Genomic DNA, 23,765 nt, shown 5'->3' on the forward strand with positions numbered 1-23,765 from the left:
GTGACAGACGGAACTGGGCCAATTCGGTATGTATGATGCAAATTTGTTAGACGCTTCTTCCGGGTCCTCGCAACACTTGGGCAGTGGATTCATCTCCCGAGTTTCTATGTGCCCAATCAAACTTGCTCTTGCTGTCATAATGCTTGTTGAAATTACATCTACACTTTGTTAAGATGTGGTGGCGTGCGAGACTCTATTTTAATGCCTGGCGATACTGCAACTGCATGTATACAGCCTGTGCATCTTGTGTGGCACCATAAGTGCGTGAATGAAGGACGTACCAGGGACCTCGTGATGGAGTTTATGTTAAACAGAAGGGCCAGAATGACCTGGTGGAAGAATTCGCCTCATGGTTCGAATCAATCTTGAAAGAGAGTAAACGGCATATTGCAGATGCAACAAACATACGCAAAATAACAGGAACCTCTGCTCTTGTCAAGACTATAATACGAGCAAAAGCGCTTGAGACACGCACTTTTTAAACTTCCGTGTCATGTTCGTTCCCCGGATCTGCACTTCACATGTGTGAAACATTTTTATATTCGAGTTTCACGCCCAGACGTCTTGTTTCGGTCTCTTTTAAATCTTCTCCTCCCCCCCAAATAAAAACATCGTATTTGTCAAATAAAGACTCGGAGGAACGAGTCTTCGAATAAATTTTCTACATTTCCTCTCAACATCTGGAAGACAGCTTATTAGTCACTTTTGGCCTTTACCGCTTCCAAAATCAAATCCTTCACCGGCAGAATAATCGTAATCTCAGACAACATCACACTCCTTCGACTATCATGACCATATCCGCACCCCAGCGACCTCCTCCTCTCCAAACAGGCGCAACACCACCAGCCTCCACGCACAAATCTCAAATCCGTGAAAAGGTTTGGGAAGAACTGCGCCATGTAGCTATACCAGACTCAAGGTTCGACCATGATTACTCTTCATTCATATGCGATTTCGTGGGTTCCAATGATGCAGGCCGTCACTTAATTAGTTTAGACTGTTACATATCTGCCGAAACGATATTTATCGCCCCCGACAATTGTTTGCAGGAACTGCGATGTCAGGCGCTGAAAGATGGGAAGATTGTCATCTGTACAACATATGGGATTCGACGGGGATTTTTCCTGCTGAATCCTAAGGAAATACCGGAACGCAAATGGGAGGTTGCGAGTTATTTGGATGGCATGGAAAGATATGGGAGACATGTTACGTTGACTGCGATACGAAGCGAGGGATTAAGAATACCATTGATGGTTACAGGGACTGGCGCCATAAATTACAAAGGTCTTCGTTTTGGAAAGGGGCATGGATTTTTCGATTTAGAATGGGGGATGTTATATTCGATAGGGGCTGTGAATAAGGATACGAAAACGATAGCGTTAGTCCATGAATGCCAGGTATTGGAGGAAGAATTTAAAGGCGATCAGTGGGATGCAGGATGCGATTATGTGATTACGAATAAAAGAATCATCACCGTTGCTGGAGCGGCAAAACCGGGTTATGGCATTATATGGGACAAGTTGGATAGAGGAATGTTGGAGGATATCGAGTCGCTGAGAGAGCTGAAGAATATCATCTCGCCGCCGGAATTGAAATCTCCGCAGGAGCATATGGATTTCTCAGAAGAGGCGAGGTTGTATATGGATTACGCAAGTTTTGATTTTTAAAGCGAGGAGTGGGATAGGAATGCATATTGAGCGATTTAGGTTAATAATGGTTGGCAGTGTGTTCATGCCAGGTTGGGTTCAATATATTGCTTGAATGGCTGGCTATAGCACTTTTACACAATGTTCTCAATGTGAATAGTGACAGCAAGCGCTCGACCACTGCTATCCAGATATTTGAATGAGAATTTCAACAGGCGACTGTACTGTACAATGTGATGTATTGACAACTAGGTGGTGAAATATGCGTGTGTTGATCTAACAGTCACTTGCGCGTCAAAGTAAAGACGGAAAGAAGGGTTGGAGGGCCGGAGAACTTGAAATTTAATCTTCTATGCCTGAGAAAATGTAAAGGCGAATAATTTTGAATCTGAAAAATAAGAGACGGGAGTTTATCAATGTATAGCCACAACAAGGTGGCATTAATGGTTCAGTCCAAGATATACCAGAATAATATTTCAGACGTCCTCTATAATCCATTAACCAATACCGGCCTGCAATTTCACCTTCGCCTTCGCCATATTCCATATTCCATATTCCATATCTTCAATGAAATCAAATCTCCAGCGTCTCAAGTTCGAAAGCGACGCCAATTTCAAAGAAATGATGTCAGCTTGTTGGGAAGCATTTGAGAATCCATTCAATTCCTATCTGCGGATAGTCTACTATCTCAAAGATGACTCCCCGCAGGAACGAGAGCGATCTATTCAGATAGCCACAGAATCCGCAGTAAGACACCATGCAAAGAAATCTCCCAATAGCTATTGGATGAAAGTAGTTGAGCCAACGCATGGAAAGCTGGTGGGAGCTGCAAATTGGGTTTACTTTGAAGGAAATTCAGACACTGTCAATCAATCAGACCCAGTCGTTGCTGTTTGGTGGCCAGAGGGAATCGGTCGAGAATATGCCAACAATTTTATGCGACAAATTGATGTCCATAAGTATTACCTACAATGTAATCGACCATACTTGCGTAAGTATAAGCATAATTGATGTTGAGCTCGCCGGGAACACAGGGTCCATGCTAAAGTTGCAATATCACAGTCTTGAACATCGCGTTCACCATTCCAGCATTTCGAAGGAGAGGTGGTATGAAGTTGGTGATGGATTGGGGCATCTCAAAAGCTGATGAATTAGGGGTCGATGCATATGTAGAGGCGACCAAGACGGGAAGATTACTATACGAAAAGTATGGATTCATGACATACTATAAGGTGGTGGTGAACACCAGTATTGAAAATCCATGTGCGACTTGGACAAATCTGGAGACAAAACTGCCTCCTGAGCCTCAGTGAGCACTACTCAAAATCTTGATTGTGTATTGGCAATGACTGATGTTGACAGGTACTTTATGTGGAGACCCATTAGAGGGAAATTCGAGGTTGGAAAAACATGGCTACCATGGGGAACTGAGCCTTTCATTCCCATGAGGAGCTACACTTACCCGGGGAGACATTGATTGAATATTTGGAACTGGTTTCGCACAAACTGTTGGCATGGGCAATTTGTATTTCAAGACATCTCTGGGTAGCCACCCTGTGGCCAATACTAAGTAAGAGCAGTCCCTCATCACAAACCTGGAATCCTCCAATGCACTTATATCCTTCACACACTTGCTGATGTAAAATCCATAGGATAGTTTTTATACATAGAGAGACCAACATAGACATGGTCAAGCTTTTCAGAATGTGAACCTTTACATTTGGTTTGATTGCATCTTGGTTGGTGCCACCACGTCCCTCGGCCCTATGAGTTTTGCTTCGCAGATATTGTGTCGGTTTGCAAGTAACAAGGTCGTGATGGCAATTTCTTTGTGAGTAGTGATTATCTTTGAATATCAGAGGCCGCAGAGTTTCGCGATAACATGATCAGTTGTATCAGGGCTGGAGTCTTGGCTCGAGGAGAGACGGCCATCTTCCGGCCCTCTTCCCATGAATGTGTATTCCTTTGTCATGAGTCCTGGATGGTTTCTCGTATTTCGGTTTGATGATACAAAGAGGGTGAACAACGTCGAAGAGATTGTCGTTGGGCAAGGCTCATCTATCCATGGTATGAAAGCGCGTATAGCCGTTTCATATTGGAGCTAACCCTATGAGCACATGCCGTGCGAGGAAATTTCGAATTACTTTCGCGCTTAATTCTGATCCGGTTGTCAGAGCCATGTTAAGATATCTCTGAGAGTGGCCGCCATGGTAGCAAGGTTCCGCTTTTTGTCAATATGCCAGTGCATGAATATCCCAATCATTGGAGATGATCAAAAAATGAATGAAATGAACGATGCGTAATCATTTCACGGATCAATATTTCACCGGGATCATTCAAATGTCCTCATAATGATGTCTTGGAACACTGGGACAGCTCTTTTAGCCGCCAGTCTGCCTTCAATTAGAACTTCAACCGTTCTAAATATATTTAATCCGACGAGGTCGTTCTTTTGGGTGGCTGTTAGGTCAAGATATCTTTTTGCCTTTTAAGATCATCCAAGACACTGCGCCGCCAACTTACATCACACATGTCTCCAGCATAGATCTTTGTATATTACTTGCGATTGCTTGCAATGAGCTTATTGCGATCGAAACAAAAGGTCCATTGAATCACAATTCATCAATCCGATAATTCCGAGTTTTATTTCGGAATCTCTAGTTTTTGGTGAAGTTACCAAACAATGAGGCAAACTCGTGCACTCGCTACTTTTGGCGCAATCGTGTTCATAGCATTGATCGTTAGTCTTTCTCATTTAAACTCTGACGATTTATCGAGTTACATTCCACAAAAAGCTCAGAATTATTTTCATTATGAGACACCACCAGATTCAGAAGAGATTTCAAGGCTAAATGGAATCTTGGAGGAGTTCTTATCACGCCCAGTTCTATCCTATAATGACGCTGTTTCAATGAATTCCCAAACCTGCCCGGTTAATGGAACTAATTTTGACCGAGGTGCTGTCGATGGAAATGTGAAAACATGGGCAGATATACCTTCATCTCAGATTTACGCGTGGCGCAAAGGTATCACAACGAATTTACGTCGCAAACAAATTGAGATGATTGGGAAAGCGAGCTCATCACCACTCTCTAACACCGACGTGCCGGGAATGGAGAAGAAGATCAACAGAGGAATTGTAATGGCCGCAGGAGATCGCCCAGCCCTGATTCGTGCGCGAACTTCTCTTAGGCTTCTAAGATCTTACAACTGCACGTTGCCAGTCGAGATATTTCATTTCGACTCCGAATTGTCTGCACCTGCCCTTAGTAGTCTTCTCTCCGATATAAAAGAGTTGCAGAACTCTGACTCGGGTACTAGCGGCATCAACATTACAATGCGTGTAGTAGAAGACGTATCGAAAGGGTCGGGGTGGAAAGATTTTCAGATAAAGGGAGCCGCCATTCAGCAATCTTCATTTGACGAGATCCTGTATTTAGATACAGATTCTTATCCTCTACGGAATCCCGAATATCTGTTCGAAGGAAGAGAATGGAGAGATACAGGACTTCTATTATGGCCTGATTATTCAAAATCTCATCCCACAAATCCGATGTGGCGTTTATTGGGCCAGCCATGTCGGAATGAATACGAAGGAGAATCTGGGCAGGTTATGATATCTCGAACTCGGCACCAGGATATTCTATGGTTGATCGAGTATTTTGCTTTTCATCATGAAGAATTTTATGGATTCATGGGAGGTGATCGAGATTCGTTTCGGGCTGCTGCACTTCTTCTTGGAAAGCCATGGACGGGCCCAGGAAGAATGAACGCTGTTGGAGCTGCAAAAATTCCTGGAAAGCCCCAATCGGGAGGACATACAATGCTTCAAGCAGATCCATCTGGAAAGTGGATGTTCGTACATGCGAATTTGATCAAGCATTCTCAATTCGCGAAGCCACTTTGGTCGCAGGTTCATAGAATTCGCGATGATTCTTTCAAGGAAGGTACCACATATGGCAATATTGAATCGCCAAATGATAAGATTGGGGAGGGTGTTAAGTTAGACGTAGCTGTCAACCCTAGATTGGTAACGAGTATGTCTACTTTCGAAGGATACGATGAAGATTTGGTCGCCGTTGAAGATTGGGATTCATACGAGGAATTAAAAGGATTCGAAGAGAAGTGGTTTGGCTTTGGTGGTGTACATTAATTACACATAATTAGTGCTTTGAAGTCTTGTATTTCCGGTTTGGGACGAGCAGGTGAGCTAAGAGACATTATATATAGAATGCACATATTAGATTCGGAGCGAATGGCAGCAATATTATTTATTATCCAAACATGAAAGCTGATTGTATTGAATGCCACTTTTGGACAGCCTATCACTGAGAGCTCTGTACTCAAGATTGAACCTATTTCGAATGTTGGACTATGTACAGAAAATGATGGGAGTTTTTAATTGACAGGCTACAATCCGGACTATTGGAAACGCCGTTTATGACCCATCTATTTAAAACGATCAATAAAGCTCTTCAGGCATTCAGCAGTCTTATACGTTCCCAAAGCACCCTTCTCCCAATGCAAATGATTTTCTTCCAATTTTCTTCCACCCCAAATGCTTTCAACATCGTACTGACTAACAGCCAAGTGCTTTCCCATTCTGGCTCCAGAGCCAGTCCCCAAAAGTGACTTCGCGTTGTTCTGTCATCCACGACGGATAGATCAGAGGAGCTTTTTTTCTACATGCTACCAGCCATCACGCGATCGTCGCGACACTGTAATGGTTCCTCTCTGTCCAAAACATGCACATCTTCGAGACCAGCGCTGGCCCAAAAGTTTCGTGTAAGGTGTTTTGCAAAGCCTCAAAGCAGCAATCGTCATCATCATCATCATCATCATCATCATCATCAAGTTTCCAGCATTCATTCATCTTCTCAAACACCAAGACATATCTTTCTCACAAAATCAAGACGAGCACTAGAGTCGAAAATCTCACATCCACGATATCCTCAACACATAATTCAAGAGCATCATTTTGAGAATTTTGTTGCGTATCTAGATAAGGGATAAGAATAATTAGGTTCGAGAGAAATGTCTAGAAGCCATGAGCTAAGGCTTCCCAAGCTCGCTTACTTGTTTAGTATGCTTTTAGGGGTTTTAGGCGGATCATATCATTTGACTTTGTTGCATGTCTGGATCTGGATAATAGATAAGAGTTATTAGCTTCTAATGAGTATCTACTTAATATGGATAAGATTGATGATGGTGATGTAGCGTCAGGTTAACTTCGAGGGAGGATCTCACGATGTTAGAAGTGAGAAGTCTACTGGGCTGCCATTTTTCTATTAACTAGAATGATGTTAGAGATAGTGTAGGATGAGGGGTCAGTTCAATCATATTTATAGAGTCACACAATATCTCTATTCGCGATATCTCATTGCTTGATCACGTCATCGCCATGCTATTGAAAAAACCATTATTGGAGGATGATAATGCCAAGTGCCTGAAACCTGAGCTCATAAAGTCTCGGATTGCAATCTTTATTTCCTTGCGGGGTCGTTCAAATTGTTTCCTCATTCGATCGAAAAAACACAGTAGATTATATCGGATGAACCAGCTCCATTACTCAGCTATTCATCTACAGATATACTAAGTACAAACAAAGATAGACGTCGTATAGCTCCACACCAAAATTCCCACCCATAAATCTGGGTATCGATCCTCAAACCCAAATTCACTTGAAGAACAACCCTTGAAATCTTTAGGAAAGTAATCAAGATAAGACTTGATGACGACGATTTCGTCCTTTCCATTTCTCCCATATAGTAGTACAAATACATCATTCATATCTTACCCTAACCCATACCATCTCTAGGGCAGAAAGCATGAAAAGCATAAAAATCAATCCATGCATTCCATCAGAGCCCAGAAAGAGGTTCTCAAAAACCAAGCTCCTCAGATTAAAACAAGAACAAATTCGTCAAACACACTACTCCCAATACCACAAATGAAATTCTCACTTTATCCGAATCCGCCGAAATGGTAGTTTGTTGCGCCCCTGTCGTCCCATTAATCCCTGTAGCATCACTTGCTACTCCCGTGCTAGACGGTGGATTGATATAAAGTGTTGATTGAGATTTACTTTCCAAAGCAGAGGTCGCAGTGCTGGCTGATAAGATGGAGCTACCATAGCCGCCTGCAGTGGTTATGGCTGAAGTTTCCATGGCTGAAGTTTCCATGGCTGAAGTTTCCATGGCTGAAGTTTCCATGGCTGAAGTTTCCAAGGCTGCAGTTCCTGTTCCTATTTTGGTCGAGTTATTATAAGGACCGACTAAAGTCCCGGTTCCATAGTAGCCTGTGCCTGCTGAATAACCGGATCCGTAACCGGTGGCATATGCGCTGCCAGTGGAGGCATCGCATGTAACAACGGTGAGCCATCCGGTCGTAGTGGTCCATACTGTGGAACCGCTGGTCTTGGTTTGGACGGTGGAGGTTGAGTAAGTTGTGAGAGTGACTGATTGATCCGAGGTAATTTGGATGGTAGTGTGGGAAGTAATGTCGGAGGCATAAGTTGGAACAATGGCAGACGATGTTACACCGGTCCCCCATGTGTATTTAGAGGAGGCTGTGGCTCCAGTTCCCCATGCCGCGGCACTGGTCCAGCTAGAAGCTGAGGATGTGTTTGCTTGAGTATACGAAGCTACTCCAGAGACAGCTAAAAAAGTTTTAGTGGGTAAATCTGGAAAAGAGGACATGGGGACACAATTACCTGTTTCTGATGCTGCTGGCCACCACATAGAATTTGTTGAACTTGAACTTGAACTAGCTACTTCGTAACCAGCAGAGGCACCGCAATCTCCAGTTACAGTCTCGGTAACGGTTACAGTAGAGGCTTCTGCTGCCGGAGCTGTATATGTTGCCGGAGTTGAAGATGCTACCCAACTTGATGTTTCAGATGCGACTTCCGATGCCACGCCTGGAGTAGATGTCACACCAGCTCCATAACCAGTAGCAGTCGACTTTCCTGGACAATTCGTCACAGTGTCTGCGCAAGAAATTATTGTTGATGTGTCCGTAATTGATACTACATCAGTCACCACTTGTGCTAAAGAAGGTGTCAATTGACCAAGGATAATTGACCCAAGTCCGAGTATATATGTAGCTCGAGCCATTCTTGTAATTTATAGAGGCGAACTATGATATAAGCGAAAAATTGTATTTGCGATTTGTTATTTAAATTTTGACGTGTGAGAAAGAGAACAAAAGGAAAAGAGGAAAAGGAGCGTGGGAGATACCAAGGTTTGTTAAAAAGCAAGAGCTTGAGTATACTTGACAAACAGGTTATCTAAAGAAGCCTTTCAAGGCTTTGATGATACGACGAAGACAAACAAACGAAATGTCGGTGGTAAGATATAACTAACAATACTAAATAAAGACAGTAAATGAAGGCTTGAAAATGAGTGGCACGAGTAAGTAAGAACAAACTTATGCAAACAAGAGCAAGGCAGACGTAACGAATGTTGGCTTGTAATATGTAGACATCTTTATGTTAGTTGGAGGTCTAGAATATGGAACAGTGATCCTACAAGTTAAAACCTTGATGAGGACACGAATTTGGTGGAGATTTGAGGTCTGATAACCCTTATATCATACGCCTCAGCCATAGGGTCTATCTGCCTTTCTGACGTTGGACATCTACTTCCTCTTCTTATGATGTCTTTAGGGTCATGGTTCGATAAGAAGGAATCACAGCCCTATCTAGGCGCCCAAGTTAAGAAACGGTCCAATCATTCGTTGTTTCTTTGACGGAACGATCTATGATGAAAGCTTACAATCTTCGCACTATGTACTAATACATGCAGAAGAATCATTGTCGTAACCATCATCATAGTTTGCGATAAGATCTTTCCATTCTACAGAGCAGATTCTTCATACTAGCTGCCTGCATGAGAGCAATTGAACGAGACACCCCTAATCCATCGGTCGTTTCAACATATGGAAAGGCTGCAGACAAAACACATCGCTCTCCACTAAAAGAACAAGTAACGACATAGAATATGATGAAAATATTGGTCTCGAATATCTCATATCTATAGAAATGTGGGTTTTTTTCATGATCATGACAAGGTGCGGCTGTGAGGTCCTTTGAAGTGGGCAGTGCAGCCGCGCGTTTGCAACATAACCCAACCGGATACACCTCGCAGTGACCGATTATAATATTCCTACAGCGGGGAATTTCTGTTAACTGGAGCCAAGTAATCATTTTAAAATCGGGACTTCGAATAAATTGTTGTAAGATTTTCCAAGGCATGTTTAAATTCCTGTGAATTCAATGAGATGACTGAGGTGGTTCGAAACTAAATCGCAACCGCACACAGAGAAGAATGATGAATAAAACAAAGGTGCAGATAATTTGGAATCAATTATGGTCGCTAGTTGGGCTAATGTTGGATTCGCGAAATCCTTCGGCACATAACCAGTGGCTACTCGCGACTCATAAATTGCTGCAGCTGTACACCTCGAACAGTAAAATGCGAGGAGTCGTTTAATTGATGGTAAATCATCTACCTAGCTTGGCCAGTAATCAAGTGACGTATGAAAAAGATGCGAAAAGGTTAAACTGGCGTGCCTTGATAAGATACATGAATGAACAAACACAGAAAACTCCCCTGGAGCCCACGGATAGAATGAAGAGACGGCTAGATTTTTGACTAGACGACAATTAAGTTTTTACCATAATTCAGATTTCTAATCTTCTTGTGTTTTTAATGCCACTTGCAAGTAGATTACCTCAATGAATGGCTAATATGGCATTAAGTAGAACTAACGGCAAACATAACCAGGAGTGAGGAAGATGTGATTCCATAAATAGAGCAAACCTATCTCAACCCTACGGCCGTTATGTCAAAGTGCGTTTTCCACATGGCATGACTGGAGTTGATTGTTGACTATTCTTGGCACCAGTCTACATCATGGTCTGCTTCCAAAGCTTCACAGTGGTCCATACCGTACAATTTAAGTATCAAAACTTTATACTCGTGAACGTAATCTTTCGGCATTTGCCAAGATATACTTGACCTTGAACAAACAGAAGAAACGAGGGCTTTGCTTTTCCTATAATTTCGACCAGTTTGTGTTTGTTGAAAAACACCCAAGAGCTACCACAGCCCTAGAGACAGCTGTTAGAACTATGCCATTGGAGCTGGTCTCTAGTTTCACAATGGCACCCATATTCAATATAGATAGCAAGAAGTTCGAGATATGCAATGGAAGAAGGCAAAAAGGCAAGAAGGCAAGAAGGCAAGAAGGCAAGAAGGCAAGAAGGCAAGAAGGCAAGAAGGCAAGAAGGCGAGAAGGCAAGAAGGCAAGAAGGCGAGAAGAATAACCTCTCTAGCCCACAAGTAGCATGAGGAAGTTGAGAAGACAGGATAAGTACAGATAACAGTAGAAGTGTGCTTTCAAATCACACACATGCATACGCATGCATACTAAAAATATGCATCTCAACTACACCAAGTCTCTCAATCTGCATCTAGGTCAACGTAGCGATTCGTATTCTTCCCACCTCACAATACACCTAGCTTTACATGCCGACTTCAGCATGCCGTAAGATACGTTCACATGTATATCGGGTCCTTCATCTATCAACACTATACTAGGCCCATGATCGTACTGTATCGATATTTGTGACAAAATGGAATGAGTGCCTGGCAGATCACACAATCATTTCCTTCCAATTATTCCTTGCGACTTTGAGTTCTTCGCAATGGAACTTCCCGTGTCACACAGCCAGAACCTTTCTATCCCCGATCTCATCCCATGCTAAGTTTCCACAGCCACGACGATGGGTTTCCAAACCCTGCTCTGGGCTGCAAACTCCATGGCTCATACATAAGACGATCAAAAGTCAAAAAACTAATGGCGAGAAAGACCCTGACAAGCCATGCGTTCTCTGCTGCATGCTGCATGCGCCATTCACATGTTCCACGCCAACAAGCCATCCCAATAAACCGTTTCAATAATAAACCCTTGAGGTGTATATAATCCTCGGCCGTTGAAATTAGAAGCTTTTGCCAACGCCACGAGGTCCCTTCGTGCATCGCACTAGGCATCACGCAGGTCCCGGATCCACATCTATATCCAAATCCACCTCCATCGCCCCTCCTTCCTAACCCCCTACTTCCTCTCCACGCGATAAATGAAAGAGATAAATCATACATTAAAACGAAGTTCTAAGCATGTTTAAGCCTGAAAGGGTATTTAAATTGAAATTCAAGTTTGACCATCGAAGAGGACTGTGAGGGTAACTCGACTGTGATTTCTCCTAATGTCCGAATCTAGAGGTCTCTTCCAATATTGAATCCAAATTCGAAATCCAAAAGTTACTCGACGCTAAAAGTGCATTTGATCATGAATCTAGACTCCAGGATTTGAAGAATGTTACGAGGCCTAGACAGTGAGTATTTTCGACCTATGTGTAATATATTTCGTCCGTCCGTCGCACGCCATCTTCCTCCTTCACGCTGAGGAGTCTCTTCCTAGAATTGGACCCTGACCTCGACTCTCAATCTAAATTAAGGTTCCTCCGGCTTCCCACAGACTTCAAGTCCACCTCTAGCCCACATTGCCCGCTCCACCCTAGCCGGACTATTTCTCAACTATTTTCTCACCCTTCCGCTTTCAAATCTGATCCACGACCCCCGATTCATAATTCGCAATCACCATCCCCCTGCTCTACCGCAACCTACCTTAGGAGCCAGCATACCCTTTATCTATTTCCACTTTCCTTTCCGTCCCAGCTTCGTTTATGTCTCGGCCCGGGGCGGGAAGTTCTAGGCATCTATTAGCTCTCACGTAGCATTGTACTCGGGCCATACCCGCTCACCCTACCCGCATTTTTATATCCGCATACATCCCCTACTAACTCTATATATCTAAATACCAGGCTCCCCCTTCCAAGCCGCAACATAAGCTGACATGACATCAATGGCTTCAACATATGCAGGGTCTTAGCTCGAAGCCGTGGAATATGTTTTATCATAACTCGGAGAAGCTTGCCGAATACGGCAGTTTTTCACACTCACAACTTGGGAAAATTTGGAAAACATAAAATCTGAAAGTACATTTGATTGTCGGATTTGCATTTGGGCATTGCAAGCATCTAACTGTTGGGTCGAATTTGGAGGTTGAAATCAATCCAAACAGTGAATTGCACTAGGACAATAAAATGTAGCGAAATATAGTGAAATACTTGAAAACTCGATTTTAGGATTCTGCTTCTCCAATTTGCGAGTCACCATTGGTAACATCACTTTTGCAAACATCGAATTGACACAATGAATCATGTAATCATACAACACGCGGAAAAATTGACGATCTATTTTACAGCTTTGATTTTGATCTATCAAATCTTCCGCCGATCATTCATCACTCATCCTGCCCTCCATACCACCATAACTAAATTTTTTCCTTTCCTCATCACAACGTTCAAAATACAGCTCGCCCAGGCCCACATGCTAAGGGACAAAAGAATAACGAGGAAATGACCATGAATTTATTTTAGCTATTGATTTAGACGAAGCTCTTGGTGAAAGAGGTGACAACGTCCTTCAACTTAGCCTCAAGGTCCTTGCTGAGAGCACCCTCCTTATCAATTGTTGCCAACAAGTCTGACTCGTTGGTCTTAAGATGTGAGATGAAGTCAGCCTCCCATTGGAGAATCTTGTTGACTGGGACGGAGTCAAGATGACCGTTGACACCGGCGTAGATGAGAGGAACCATTTCGTTAACAGCCATAGGAGAGTATTGCTTTTGCTTGAGGAGCTCGGTCAACTGTAAAAAATTGTTGTTAGCTTATGTACTTTGCGTAAATTTGTTCATGTGTGAAAAACGAAAGATCAATGCACGACCATGAGCCGAACATTGTGCAGTAAATCAATGTGCGAAAATAAATCGAACATTGATAAATATATCAAAGTATGACAATTAGTCAAACAATGATGAATAGATCAATGTCCGACAATTAGTCAAACAATCATAAGTAGATCAATGTCCAACAATTAGTCAAACAATCATGATTAGATCAATGTCCAACAAGAAGTGAAACAATCATGATTAGATCAATGTCCAACAAGAAGTCGAACAATCATGAGTAGATCAATGTCCAACAAGAAGTAGAACAATGGCAAGTATGAAAAAGTGGTTGCGAATGAAAATGGAAAACTTACTCTTTCACCACGGTTAAGAGTTTGCTTGGTAGCAGCATCCAAATCGGAACCGAATTGTGCGAAAGCAGCAACTTCACGGTATTGAGCCAAGAAAAGCTTCAAGGAACCAGCAACTTGCTTCATGGCCTTAAGTTGGGCAGCAGATCCGACACGGGAGACGGAAAGACCGACGTTAATGGCTGGACGAATACCCTTGTAGAAAAGTTCGGCCTCCAAGAAAATTTGTCCATCAGTGATAGAAATAACGTTAGTTGGGATATAAGCTGATACATCACCACCTTGAGTTTCAATGATGGGAAGAGCAGTCAAGGATCCACCACCAAGCTTGTCGTTCATCTTAGCGGCACGCTCAAGAAGTCGGGAACTATTCAAAATGTTAGTTTTTTTTCTACATCATTATGGGAAAGTCAAATTAGCCTACTGTAGGTAGAAAACATCACCTGGGTATGCTTCTCTTCCTGGAGGACGACGGAGAAGAAGAGACATTTGACGATAGGCAACAGCTTGCTTGGAAAGATCATCGAAAATGATAAGAGCATGCTTGCCATTGTCTCTGAAGTATTCACCAATTGAAGTACCAGTGAAAGGAGCGATATATTGAAGAGGAGCGGCCTCAGAAGCGGTAGCGGCAACAACGATGGAGTACTTCATGGCGTCGTTCTCCTCGAGAGTCTTGACCAATTGGGCAACAGTGGATCTCTTTTGTCCAACGGCAACATAGACACAGTAGAGCTTCTTAGTCTCATCGTTTCCATCGTTCCAACGCTTTTGGTTAAGCATGGCATCGAGAGCAACAGCAGTCTTTCCGGTTTGACGATCACCAATGATCAACTCACGTTGACCACGTCCAATGGGTACCATTGCGTCGACGGACTTAAGACCAGTTTGGACTGGCTGGTTGACGGATTGACGTGGGAGAATACCAGGAGCCTTGAGTTGCGCACGGCGCTTCTCGGTAGTCTTGATAGGTCCCTTACCATCGATTGGGTTTCCGAGAGCATCAATGACACGGCCGAGCATCTCCATTCCGACGGGAACATCGACCTGTAGATCGTGTTAGTATTTTGAAACATACATGAAAGTTGATGAAACTAACAATCTCTCCGGTACGCTTGACGGTCTCACCCTCCTTGACCAAACGATCAGAACCGAAAAGCACAACACCGACTTGACCAGCTTCCAAGTTCATGCACATTCCCTTGACACCGGAAGCGAACCTTTTTCTCCATCAGTACCCCAGATAATGATTGTCGAATTTCATAAACTTACTCGACAAGTTCCTCGGCTTGGACATTGCTCATACCATGTACACGAGCGATACCATCACTGTCATAACACAAGTCAGCACCGCGCCCAAATAATCCTTAATTCTCATCCATAATCCCGAATATCCACATCGACGTAACATGACTGCAGCATTTTGGACCCGAGTGTCAAAATATTGTTGGGTAACCTACCCAACGGACAAAACACGTCCAGTCTCGGCGAGACCGGACTCCTCTTGAACACCTCTAATTCTTTGCTCAAGAATAGAAGAGACTTCGGTGGGGGATGCCTTAGCATCAGATGCGTAGCTTCGAACTGATCTTGATGCTGCGTTGAAAGTTGCTGGAACAGCAGTTCGCTGTGGTGCAAAAAACGTTTACGTTAGCCGAAGTCCGAAAAATCCTCGTCGACAAAGCTGTTAAAGCTTCCTCGAAGCTCGAAAGCCTCAACACCATGGCATCGCAACGTCAATTGACACTATGATCAATATCTAAAGGGATAGATATTGATAGCGGCGAAGTATAGTAGTGACATGGTGACATGAGAAATTTTGTTTTGTTGACGTACCGTGGCAATTCTGCCGGAAGCAGAAATTGCGCCCACCGTCCTGCTGGACTGCTTAAGAGCGTTTCTGAACATCTTGACCAACGTCTATATGACAAAGGGTATTAAGGAGAATCAATTGCTACAAATGTGCAACTGATGGAGAGGAGATTTAAAATGGTGGAGGTAGAGTGGGTGGTATCAAGACCTTGCTGGAGGAAATTGGAGATTGTACGGAGCACTCTCAAACAATCAGGAAAACTGAACTAGCGCGAAAAATCACGTGGCACTCTCTATTTTGCCCACCAGCCCACCATCCGTGATATTTCGGCATCGGGAGAAACCGTGGTGCGTGGGTGAATAACAATGGAGCAATGGAGCTTTGGTAAGAAGAACACCAGAAAGGTCAACATGCTGACATCGATATCACCCAGCCAATCAACGAGCCAACTTCTCTGCATACTGTGTATACTGTGTATACTGACTGGATGGGAGGGCAGTGGGTTCGAAGCCTCATCTGTTCAAAAGAGTGGTGACCTCCCCCAAGTACTCAGCATCCAAGTACCCAAGTACCCCAGTACCAACGTACTCAAGTAGCAAAGCGTCTCAGCACAAGTAGCATGCTGCTCGTACCGTCACTTCATCGTCTCTTTTCGCTCTTCCTCCATACCTACTTACCCACACATACATATACATCCATCATTCTACTACATATGTCAAAGACCCCGAATTTCTTGGTGCTACTGTATATCAAAATCTGCCCTTGATTATTTCGTACATCGCACTTGAAACTTTCTCAGACGGACCCGAATACTAACATTTACAAACTTTTCCCTCAATTAATTCCTGGGACATCACACTTTTTCACGAATTCATGAAACTTTAGATCCCCTGGCCTCGGAGGGATCATCTGGGGTCATCTGATGAACGTCTGATAGGTAGCAAGATAGCAAGGGTGGAAAACTATCTTCTGCTTTCTGCACTATTGCTGCTGTCATCGCACATGTAACTGCTTCGTACAGCTTCCACAAAACGAGGACCAAGCGGGCCGTGGCTGTTGCCAAGGTGCAGAATCGGATGAAGATTGCACCCATGGAGACAATCTATCTTACTCTTTTCTGCTTTCCAACATTATGGTCCATCAAGCCTCAACTAGAGCTTATTCACGAAAGAAGTTGTCAATACTTCGGAACTACCTAATTGGGGGCGATTTGCATGTTCTATTTTACCATTTGAAGCCAAGTACAATGTTGATTTTATTTTTCATTGGTTTCACTCCACAAAGCACATGTATCTTGTCAATTATCCAAGAAAAATGATGAGATAAGATGAATCCTTTCCGTGCATATACCGTATTTTAATATCGTTAATTTATATTTCCTCTTGAGATTTTTTTCTGTACTACTCGGGGCTTGCTTAAGTACAAGCATTATGCGAAGTATCATGCGAATACCATGACCCATCCAAAATTATCGTAAGTGTGCTATTGAAAAGTGGCGGATCTTTCAATATCGCCGATAAACGTTTAGAAGTACTTCAACGTCGAAATTTTAAGTGCTGACGCCCTGAAATTCTGTCATTTTAGTGACATGAGAGACTACCCAATGTAGTAGCACATGCAGCTATCTTGTCGAAACAGGTGCAGTACCTCGTCGCCATGCCGCCTCGTCCACTTAGAGTAATCGGTAAGAATTGGAGGCTTGAAGCTGATCCTTCCTCCGCTGTTCCCAATTGAGGATGGAAGCTTTTTCCTCTTGTTGGTTACTACCATGTACTTGAACGCAATTATATTTCCGGGGGCTAGAACTGTAATAACCATGTTCATCTCATTACGAGGCGGAAGAAAGCAACAGTGTGGTGGCTTTGGTAGGCGGTAATATTGTTTAGTGCAAATGTTGGTATTAAAGTTGAGCAATATCCTCTTGGAGATCTTGCTCTGATAGAAGTTGTCAATGATCGCCCTTGTTTGCGTGTTTTTATGCAGTTGCAGGTGTCGGGACGCTCCTCATTTGCTACCAGGGCATGATTCGCGCTTGCAAAGGTTGTACAACATTGCATATAACACACACCTTTTTTTTTTCTAGAATCGCCAGTATCAATTTGTCCAATAAGACCGTCCTAATTGTCTAATAGACGACATAACTCACTGCAGCCGGGCTTTACCTCCGAACGCATCACAACTTCCCCGGCCGGAGGCCCAAACTGCTGGGAAGATATCTTTGCACATATTGGAAAGTCGAGGCACGAATTTCATATCGACTGACCTCGAAGAGTCTGCTGGACTGTACGACCAACGACATCTCTTGCATCAGTCACATACGCACTTACGAGTAAACGCATGCACAGTTCGATAGGCAACACTGTAGTGGGTCCTGAACTTCAGAAAACTTCCTATTCTCCTGGGTATTTCACCAATCAAGGACGTCTCACGTCACATACTTATAAACTGTCCAACGTGCTCCTCTTTAGAGCCAATCCTCCAGTTCAATTGGGTCAGCTGGTCGTTCGAGGCTCCGAGCATAAATACCCCCCTTGGGTAGTTGTATGTATGAGTACAGCATAGCAGCACAGCTTTTGGGGAGAGAGACCTGCATTTAATATAATTGCTTGCTTCCAACATTTCGACTTGTCACCTGACCTCTCAATCAGTCCATAATTTTGATTCATCTGTGTGTGCGTGGATTATCTTTTACATCGAGATAACAATATTGTCTCGAATTAGAAACATACGAGCTTGTAAGTATTCACCAACTTTCATACGCAGTACAACCTTGGTGGATGTTTGCCTCCGTGTGAATCACCCCCAACAGATTTCTTCAGTTGGCTTGACTGTTCTCTATAAAAACCACCACTTTCAAGTCTATCCTCTCAAATACTAATCAAGTACAGAACTCGATAAACTTTCACAGGCATTTCTCTGGCTTGGAAATTACATTTCAAAATGCTTGGAGGAATATCACGGACAAAATTTGCCCCAGCGGCCAAAAGCTGCCCCTTTGTTTTCACAAGATCAACAGGGGTGAAAATTGATGCAGTACCTCGGAAATGCTTTCACGTCGCTGCACGAAACTTATCTTCGAAGCCTAAAGTACCTTTCATCTCAACAAGGCAATTTCGATCAAATGCGTCAGGCCGAGCAGCAGTGACCGACCTTCCTATGTTCCATGATGGACCTGTTCCAGCACCATACGAACCTCCAAATACAGCAAAAGTACCTGGATTACCAGTCTACGATGCTTCCCTTACTGACAGGGCCCCTTACTGGCAAAAGATTCCTCGCTGGGCAAATGTCACAGAAGCTCAATTCTTAAAATACAAGTTTCATGTAAGTACCTCAGCCCCATGGATATGTAGGGGCTTCTAATACTGATTTTTTTTTTTTTTTGCAGACAATCCATACCATATCCACTATAGCGCAGTTAGAGAGTTTCATGTTGGAAGTTTTGCCCCCAGTACTTCGAAGACACCCCGATTTTCCCGGCATTGTTACTCGTGAGGACTTCATCGAGGACGTTAAGGAAGGGATCAAGTTGGCACCTATGTCGATTCGCTTGCCACCTCATGTTCTCAGCATCATCGACTGGGAAAATCCGTTCGAAGATCCCATTCGTCGCCAGTTTATCCCTATGAAGTCAAGTAAGCTCGAAGATCACCCTAAAGTCGAGTTGGACTCATTGCACGAGTCTGATGACTCTCCCGTGGAAGGCTTCGTTCATAGGTACTATGATAAAGCTTTATTCTTAGGTAAATCTCTCTTAATTTCATGCTATTTAATATGATACTGACTTTTACCTAGCAACATCAACATGTCCTCTATACTGTCGTTTTTGTACTCGTTCATGGTCTATCGGGCCTGACATGCAAAACGTAAAGAAAACCACATTCAAGCCTCAACGAAAACGCTGGGAAGATATTTTCACTTACATTGAAGATACTCCTCAACTTCAAGATATTGTTGTTTCTGGTGGAGACTGCTATATCTTAACCGCTGATAACCTTCGTCTAATCGGCGAACGACTTATTTCTATCCCTCACATTAAACGATTTAGATTTGCCACGAAAGGTCTTGCTGTTTCTCCTGCGCGGATCCTCGACGACAGCGATGGATGGGCAGCTGAGATGATTAGACTTTCAGCATTGGCTAAGAAGGCAGGAAAGAGTATGGCTATCCATACACATTTCAATCATCCTCGGGAGATGACCTGGGTTTCAAAAATGGCACTGCAAAAATTACACGAGAACAATGTTACCGTAAGAAATCAAACTGTCCTACTCAAAGGTGTCAACGATGATGTGGCTACCATGAGTAGCCTCATCAAAACTGTGGCTGACAATAACGTCATTCCCGTACGTATATCTTGCTTAATTCATATTTTCCAAGCCAGAACACATGCTAACATTATCTAGTACTATGTCTATCAAGCCGACATGGTGCAATACGTAGAAGATCTTCGGACGCCACTCTCCACAATTCTTCAACTCGAACGTCACATCCGCGGTTCTATTGGTGGTTTCGTAACACCCAACTTCGTCGTCGATCTTCCTGGTGGTGGCGGTAAACGTCTTGCCGCATCATACGATACCTACGATCCCACTACCGGGCGCTCAACCTTCACCGCACCCGCCGTCACTGGTAAAAACAAGGAGAATAGAGTCTACGAATACTGGGATCCATTACATTCTCTCCCAAAATCAACCTCATCCTAGAGAATAACACATTTTCATCAAGTAAGGTAATGGCTGGAAGGTAGATAGTTATTTGTTTTGGTGACACCTACGGAGTTTTCATTTTGCTCGCTGGTACTTGGTACATATACCTTGTTTTTGAACGCTTCGCGAACGCATGCTTTACATTCCAAAAATTTCTATATCTGGGAATTATCCTGATTTGGTATTATCTGAGCGCGCGAATCTAGAGACTGGTTCTATTTTTGATGTTGTTCTATGTTATGTTTGTTTTGCGGTGGCACGTTTGATACTTTTTGGACATATGGCAACTTCACAGTACATGCTTCTTTCTTGAATGCTGATTTGTTTTGTTTTTGCTTGTGTACGAATTCTAAATTATGAACTAAGCTTGGTTTCCTTGGGGGTTGGATGGTTGTGGATGGCATAAGAGTGGTTGGAAGGGAGGAAGGGAAATACAGCGATACCAGCTCGAATAGGGCGAAGAACGGAAGCTGAGTCACCTTGTGATCTTTCCCGACTCTATATTTAATAGTTCATATGGGCGGAAACTTTTGTTTGAGAGGTATTGATGAATAGGGACAAAGATATCTGGTCGTTAGTTGCCTTACCTACTCGCCTGAATGAGAATCAAAAGTTATCATTTTTTTTCTAATATCTTACGGTGATCATGAAACTATCTTGTACTACCTACGCAGTAAGATCCGAGCCTATCTGCCAGCGTAAACTTGAAGCGGCAGCATCATCGAATGTCGAATCTGGAGTCTCCTCCGATGTACTGGTTGTGAATTTAGCCGGCCGGCCCAGCCGTAAAATATACACCATACATACATGCCAAGTTTCGCCAACCTCGTTTACCCTATAATCGATATTCGTAATCGCTAGATCTCAATGTCACATCAGACGAATGACACAATACATCTTTGAGAAGAATTAAAAACTTCTTGGCGCCTGTTGCGCTCATATTCACTTTTCTGCTTACCTCCCTCCATCGAGGCTCAAAATGTAAAGTCTCAGACTGCACTTATGAAGATCCGATGACCCATCCATCGGGATCTAGGCACGTCGACTCGCTGTAAGATTACGTTATGAGGATAGCCGTTTCGCATTTCAATTCTCGTCTCCCGTGCCGTTTTTATCAATATTTGGGGACCCCAATATCTCAGACGAGAATGGCAGACACGGGATTAATATGTAATATTTCACGAGCCGCAGTGTGCGGGATTACCACTTCGGGTTGGATAATATATTAAAATCCACAATATTTTACGGAATATCACTTGGAGAATAAGAATTTAGTAGGATTAAGTGGACTAGAGACGTCTGAGATGTGTCTGATCCCGTACCATTGCATCTTGCGGAGGGGATGTGATTAGCATATGATGCCGAGCATGACGCTTTCTTTATCTTTCTGAAGAGGGGTAATTGGTGGGTTAGTGCCAACAGCAATGAAGTTGTGGAATTTTATAGATATGATTTGAATGGCTGAGAGCAACTTGAAATCCAACATGCGCGCTTACGATATCCACCCCACCCCACCCTCCACACGGACGAAAAGAGCAGCACACTCAATTTACGCTACACCCAAATAGATTCATTCATTGAGAGCACTCATGTTGCAGTTTGTGGTTTTTCCATACTATCCCTTTATATTGAGACTTGAAGGGTTAGAAACGTTTATTGTGTAAAAGCCTGTCAGTATGTGAGTTCGATTTCTGTATTAGAACAATGATTATCGAAGTTTAGATTGAATATTGAAAAGGGTATATTGCCCCAGTTTTTCCGTCTTGCTGCAGTCACTTTAAGCTGCAACTTCGAATCAATTTTTTATATATACAAGAAAGTGATTTGCTACACAATCACTGCTACTAACCTCAAATGCCGTAGTATAAGATTTCTGGCGTGCGTGGTGAATGGTACAAAAGCGCTACGGAAAATTGTAAGATACCGGTAGGGTTGCAATCACAAATTTGAGGAGTGTGTGGAGGGTTTCATCGGCGAGACGCAACTGATATCGTTATGGCTGCAGTGATAAGGTTTCGGCACGTACATATTGATTTACGGTGCATGATTTGCAGCTTTGCAACTTTGCAGGGCATCATGTGTACAGTCGTTTTGCTCGATGATGTATGTATAAAGTTTTGTGTGTGTGTGTGTGTGTGTGTTAGGGGTCTCAATAGCGGAGGAAAGGAAAGCACACCTGGAGGTCTGGATCTGGTTACATTGGTAGGCTTTGGTTAAGCATTGCCAAGATGTCAGATGGGTTTGGGTATTATTTTGGAGAGAGTTCCTTGTTTGTAACACGACAAACATGCTGGATTGAATGCTTGGAATGGGCGGAGCTCTTAGGCTCTTTGTTTTAAAGTATTCACGTTCATATTTACCTGGTTAGTACCTCTCAATCTCTAGACGAGTCCACGCCATCCAAATATTGGTTGCAACTTTCATTCATGTTTTACACTTTACTAAATATATCTTTCCCGTTCATTCGCTCATGATAAAGTCCCAGGAAATCGATATTGGCATTGGTCAATACAGCGATGGGAAGGTTCAAGGAACCAAATCAAGCAATCACGAGACAAAGCATATACCGAGGAACTGGATGCACTACAGACACCTAGCTGGTACAGTGTAGTTTGAAATTTCACGGGAAGGAATCCGAAGGAATCCTTCGCGACGTGTCTGTACAGTACCAAGATCTTCAAGTGGATTTTTTTTTTTACTTTGCATGGTAATTTATGTCTAACAGTTGGAACAGTCAGAACTAAGAGTTAAATGTTAAAGTATATGGAATCCGGAAAGAAAGAGGGCTTGGTACTTGGAGCCAACACGAGAGAGAACATCTGTTAATGGAAGGAAGTTATGGAGCCAGTGGCGGCGATGACCGAGGAGGGGCTCGAGCACCTTATTTTGCTTGCTATCTCACGTTTCTGCGATTCGTTCCATGGTAGATGTTTGAACTTTGAAGATATTGTTGTCTGGAAGTAAAATATACAATGACGTTCGGTTGTGGTGCACTCACTGTATGTATAGTGAGTACTGTGCATTGTACAGCCACGATAGTGCAAGGTATCATTTCAAGAAAGGAGATGGAGCGGTTGTCACGGCTAATACGAAGAGTGGTGCTGGGATAAAGTGACACAAAGATAAAGATCAGAATATTTATAGGAATCTTTGGAGCGAGGGAAGGTTCGGCTGGATCAAGTAAAGCGAGCGAAATGAAGGGGTAGATATTCGTGGACTTGTACGATTAAATTGGCGGTGACGAGCTTGGTCAGACATCTTAGGGTATGGAATAACATTTTCGATGAGGGGATGGACCTGGTAATCCGAAGAATCGCTCTTTGAATTATACTGAGTATGGACGTTCTATACAATCTATGAACTTTAGCTGCGCTCGTTGTACGCTGCTCTTTTCTTCTTTAGCTTCGCATATCTTTTTACCAATGTCATT

At 43.1% G+C, this 23,765-nt stretch overlaps 6 protein-coding genes across 6 annotated transcripts; 4 read left to right on the top strand and 2 right to left on the bottom strand.

Moving 5' to 3' along the window:
* Nucleotides 1-187: 187 nt before the first annotated feature.
* On the top strand, nucleotides 188-2,143 carry BCIN_15g01080 (hypothetical protein). Its single transcript, XM_024697397.1, has one exon. The coding sequence runs from the start codon at nucleotides 789-791 to the stop codon at nucleotides 1,665-1,667; it is 879 nt and encodes a 292-aa protein (XP_024553212.1). The 5' UTR covers nucleotides 188-788; the 3' UTR covers nucleotides 1,668-2,143.
* Nucleotides 2,144-2,155: 12 nt separating this feature from the next.
* BCIN_15g01090 (hypothetical protein) lies at nucleotides 2,156-3,904 on the top strand. Its single transcript, XM_024697398.1, has 3 exons — nucleotides 2,156-2,637; nucleotides 2,709-2,955; nucleotides 3,009-3,904. The coding sequence occupies exons 1-3, from the start codon at nucleotides 2,214-2,216 to the stop codon at nucleotides 3,121-3,123; spliced, it is 786 nt and encodes a 261-aa protein (XP_024553213.1). The 5' UTR covers nucleotides 2,156-2,213; the 3' UTR covers nucleotides 3,124-3,904.
* A 54-nt stretch (nucleotides 3,905-3,958) lies between these two features.
* Nucleotides 3,959-5,974, top strand: BCIN_15g01100 (hypothetical protein). Its single transcript, XM_001553640.2, has one exon. It carries the CDS (start codon nucleotides 4,330-4,332, stop codon nucleotides 5,797-5,799), a length of 1,470 nt encoding a protein of 489 aa, XP_001553690.2. The 5' UTR covers nucleotides 3,959-4,329; the 3' UTR covers nucleotides 5,800-5,974.
* A 921-nt stretch (nucleotides 5,975-6,895) lies between these two features.
* BCIN_15g01110 (hypothetical protein) lies at nucleotides 6,896-9,084 on the bottom strand. The gene is made up of 2 exons (XM_024697399.1): nucleotides 8,359-9,084; nucleotides 6,896-8,304 (listed from the first exon to the last, which is right to left on the bottom strand). The coding sequence occupies exons 1-2, from the start codon at nucleotides 8,759-8,761 to the stop codon at nucleotides 7,550-7,552; spliced, it is 1,158 nt and encodes a 385-aa protein (XP_024553214.1). The 5' UTR covers nucleotides 8,762-9,084; the 3' UTR covers nucleotides 6,896-7,549.
* Nucleotides 9,085-12,703: 3,619 nt separating this feature from the next.
* On the bottom strand, nucleotides 12,704-16,033 carry Bcatp1. The gene is made up of 7 exons (XM_024697400.1): nucleotides 15,650-16,033; nucleotides 15,274-15,440; nucleotides 15,086-15,142; nucleotides 14,913-15,033; nucleotides 14,238-14,860; nucleotides 13,817-14,180; nucleotides 12,704-13,421 (listed from the first exon to the last, which is right to left on the bottom strand). Exons 1-7 carry the CDS (start codon nucleotides 15,719-15,721, stop codon nucleotides 13,161-13,163), a joined length of 1,665 nt encoding a protein of 554 aa, XP_024553215.1. The 5' UTR covers nucleotides 15,722-16,033; the 3' UTR covers nucleotides 12,704-13,160.
* A 1,448-nt stretch (nucleotides 16,034-17,481) lies between these two features.
* On the top strand, nucleotides 17,482-20,947 carry BCIN_15g01130 (hypothetical protein). The gene is made up of 5 exons (XM_024697401.1): nucleotides 17,482-18,361; nucleotides 18,515-18,950; nucleotides 19,015-19,369; nucleotides 19,422-19,972; nucleotides 20,033-20,947. The coding sequence occupies exons 2-5, from the start codon at nucleotides 18,567-18,569 to the stop codon at nucleotides 20,330-20,332; spliced, it is 1,590 nt and encodes a 529-aa protein (XP_024553216.1). The 5' UTR covers nucleotides 17,482-18,361; nucleotides 18,515-18,566; the 3' UTR covers nucleotides 20,333-20,947.
* Nucleotides 20,948-23,765: the final 2,818 nt, after the last annotated feature.

The sequence above is a fragment of the Botrytis cinerea genome, chromosome 15 (genome assembly GCF_000143535.2).
Source record: "Botrytis cinerea B05.10 chromosome 15, complete sequence".
In the NCBI taxonomy this organism is placed as follows: domain Eukaryota; kingdom Fungi; phylum Ascomycota; class Leotiomycetes; order Helotiales; family Sclerotiniaceae; genus Botrytis; species Botrytis cinerea.

Bases quoted from the DNA above. Each gene is read 5' to 3' on its own strand.
- BCIN_15g01090 (XM_024697398.1), top strand. From the start codon at position 2,214: ATGAAATCAAATCTCCAGCGTCTCAAGTTCGAAAGCGACGCCAATTTC. The intron at 2,638-2,708 runs GTAAGTATAAGC...GCAATATCACAG, and splicing joins ATGTAATCGACCATACTTGC to TCTTGAACATCGCGTTCACC. The intron at 2,956-3,008 runs GTGAGCACTACT...TGATGTTGACAG, and splicing joins AAACTGCCTCCTGAGCCTCA to GTACTTTATGTGGAGACCCA.
- Bcatp1 (XM_024697400.1), bottom strand. From the start codon at position 15,721: ATGTTCAGAAACGCTCTTAAGCAGTCCAGCAGGACGGTGGGCGCAATT. The intron at 15,143-15,273 runs GTAGGTTACCCA...GTGTTATGACAG, and splicing joins GGACGTGTTTTGTCCGTTGG to TGATGGTATCGCTCGTGTAC. The intron at 13,422-13,816 runs GTAAGTTTTCCA...AATTTTTTACAG, and splicing joins CTCTTAACCGTGGTGAAAGA to TTGACCGAGCTCCTCAAGCA.
- BCIN_15g01110 (XM_024697399.1), bottom strand. From the start codon at position 8,761: ATGGCTCGAGCTACATATATACTCGGACTTGGGTCAATTATCCTTGGT. The intron at 8,305-8,358 runs GTAATTGTGTCC...AAACTTTTTTAG, and splicing joins GCCAGCAGCATCAGAAACAG to CTGTCTCTGGAGTAGCTTCG.
- BCIN_15g01130 (XM_024697401.1), top strand. From the start codon at position 18,567: ATGCTTGGAGGAATATCACGGACAAAATTTGCCCCAGCGGCCAAAAGC. The intron at 19,370-19,421 runs GTAAATCTCTCT...ACTTTTACCTAG, and splicing joins TGATAAAGCTTTATTCTTAG to CAACATCAACATGTCCTCTA. The intron at 19,973-20,032 runs GTACGTATATCT...AACATTATCTAG, and splicing joins CTGACAATAACGTCATTCCC to TACTATGTCTATCAAGCCGA.
- BCIN_15g01080 (XM_024697397.1), top strand. From the start codon at position 789: ATGACCATATCCGCACCCCAGCGACCTCCTCCTCTCCAAACAGGCGCA.
- BCIN_15g01100 (XM_001553640.2), top strand. From the start codon at position 4,330: ATGAGGCAAACTCGTGCACTCGCTACTTTTGGCGCAATCGTGTTCATA.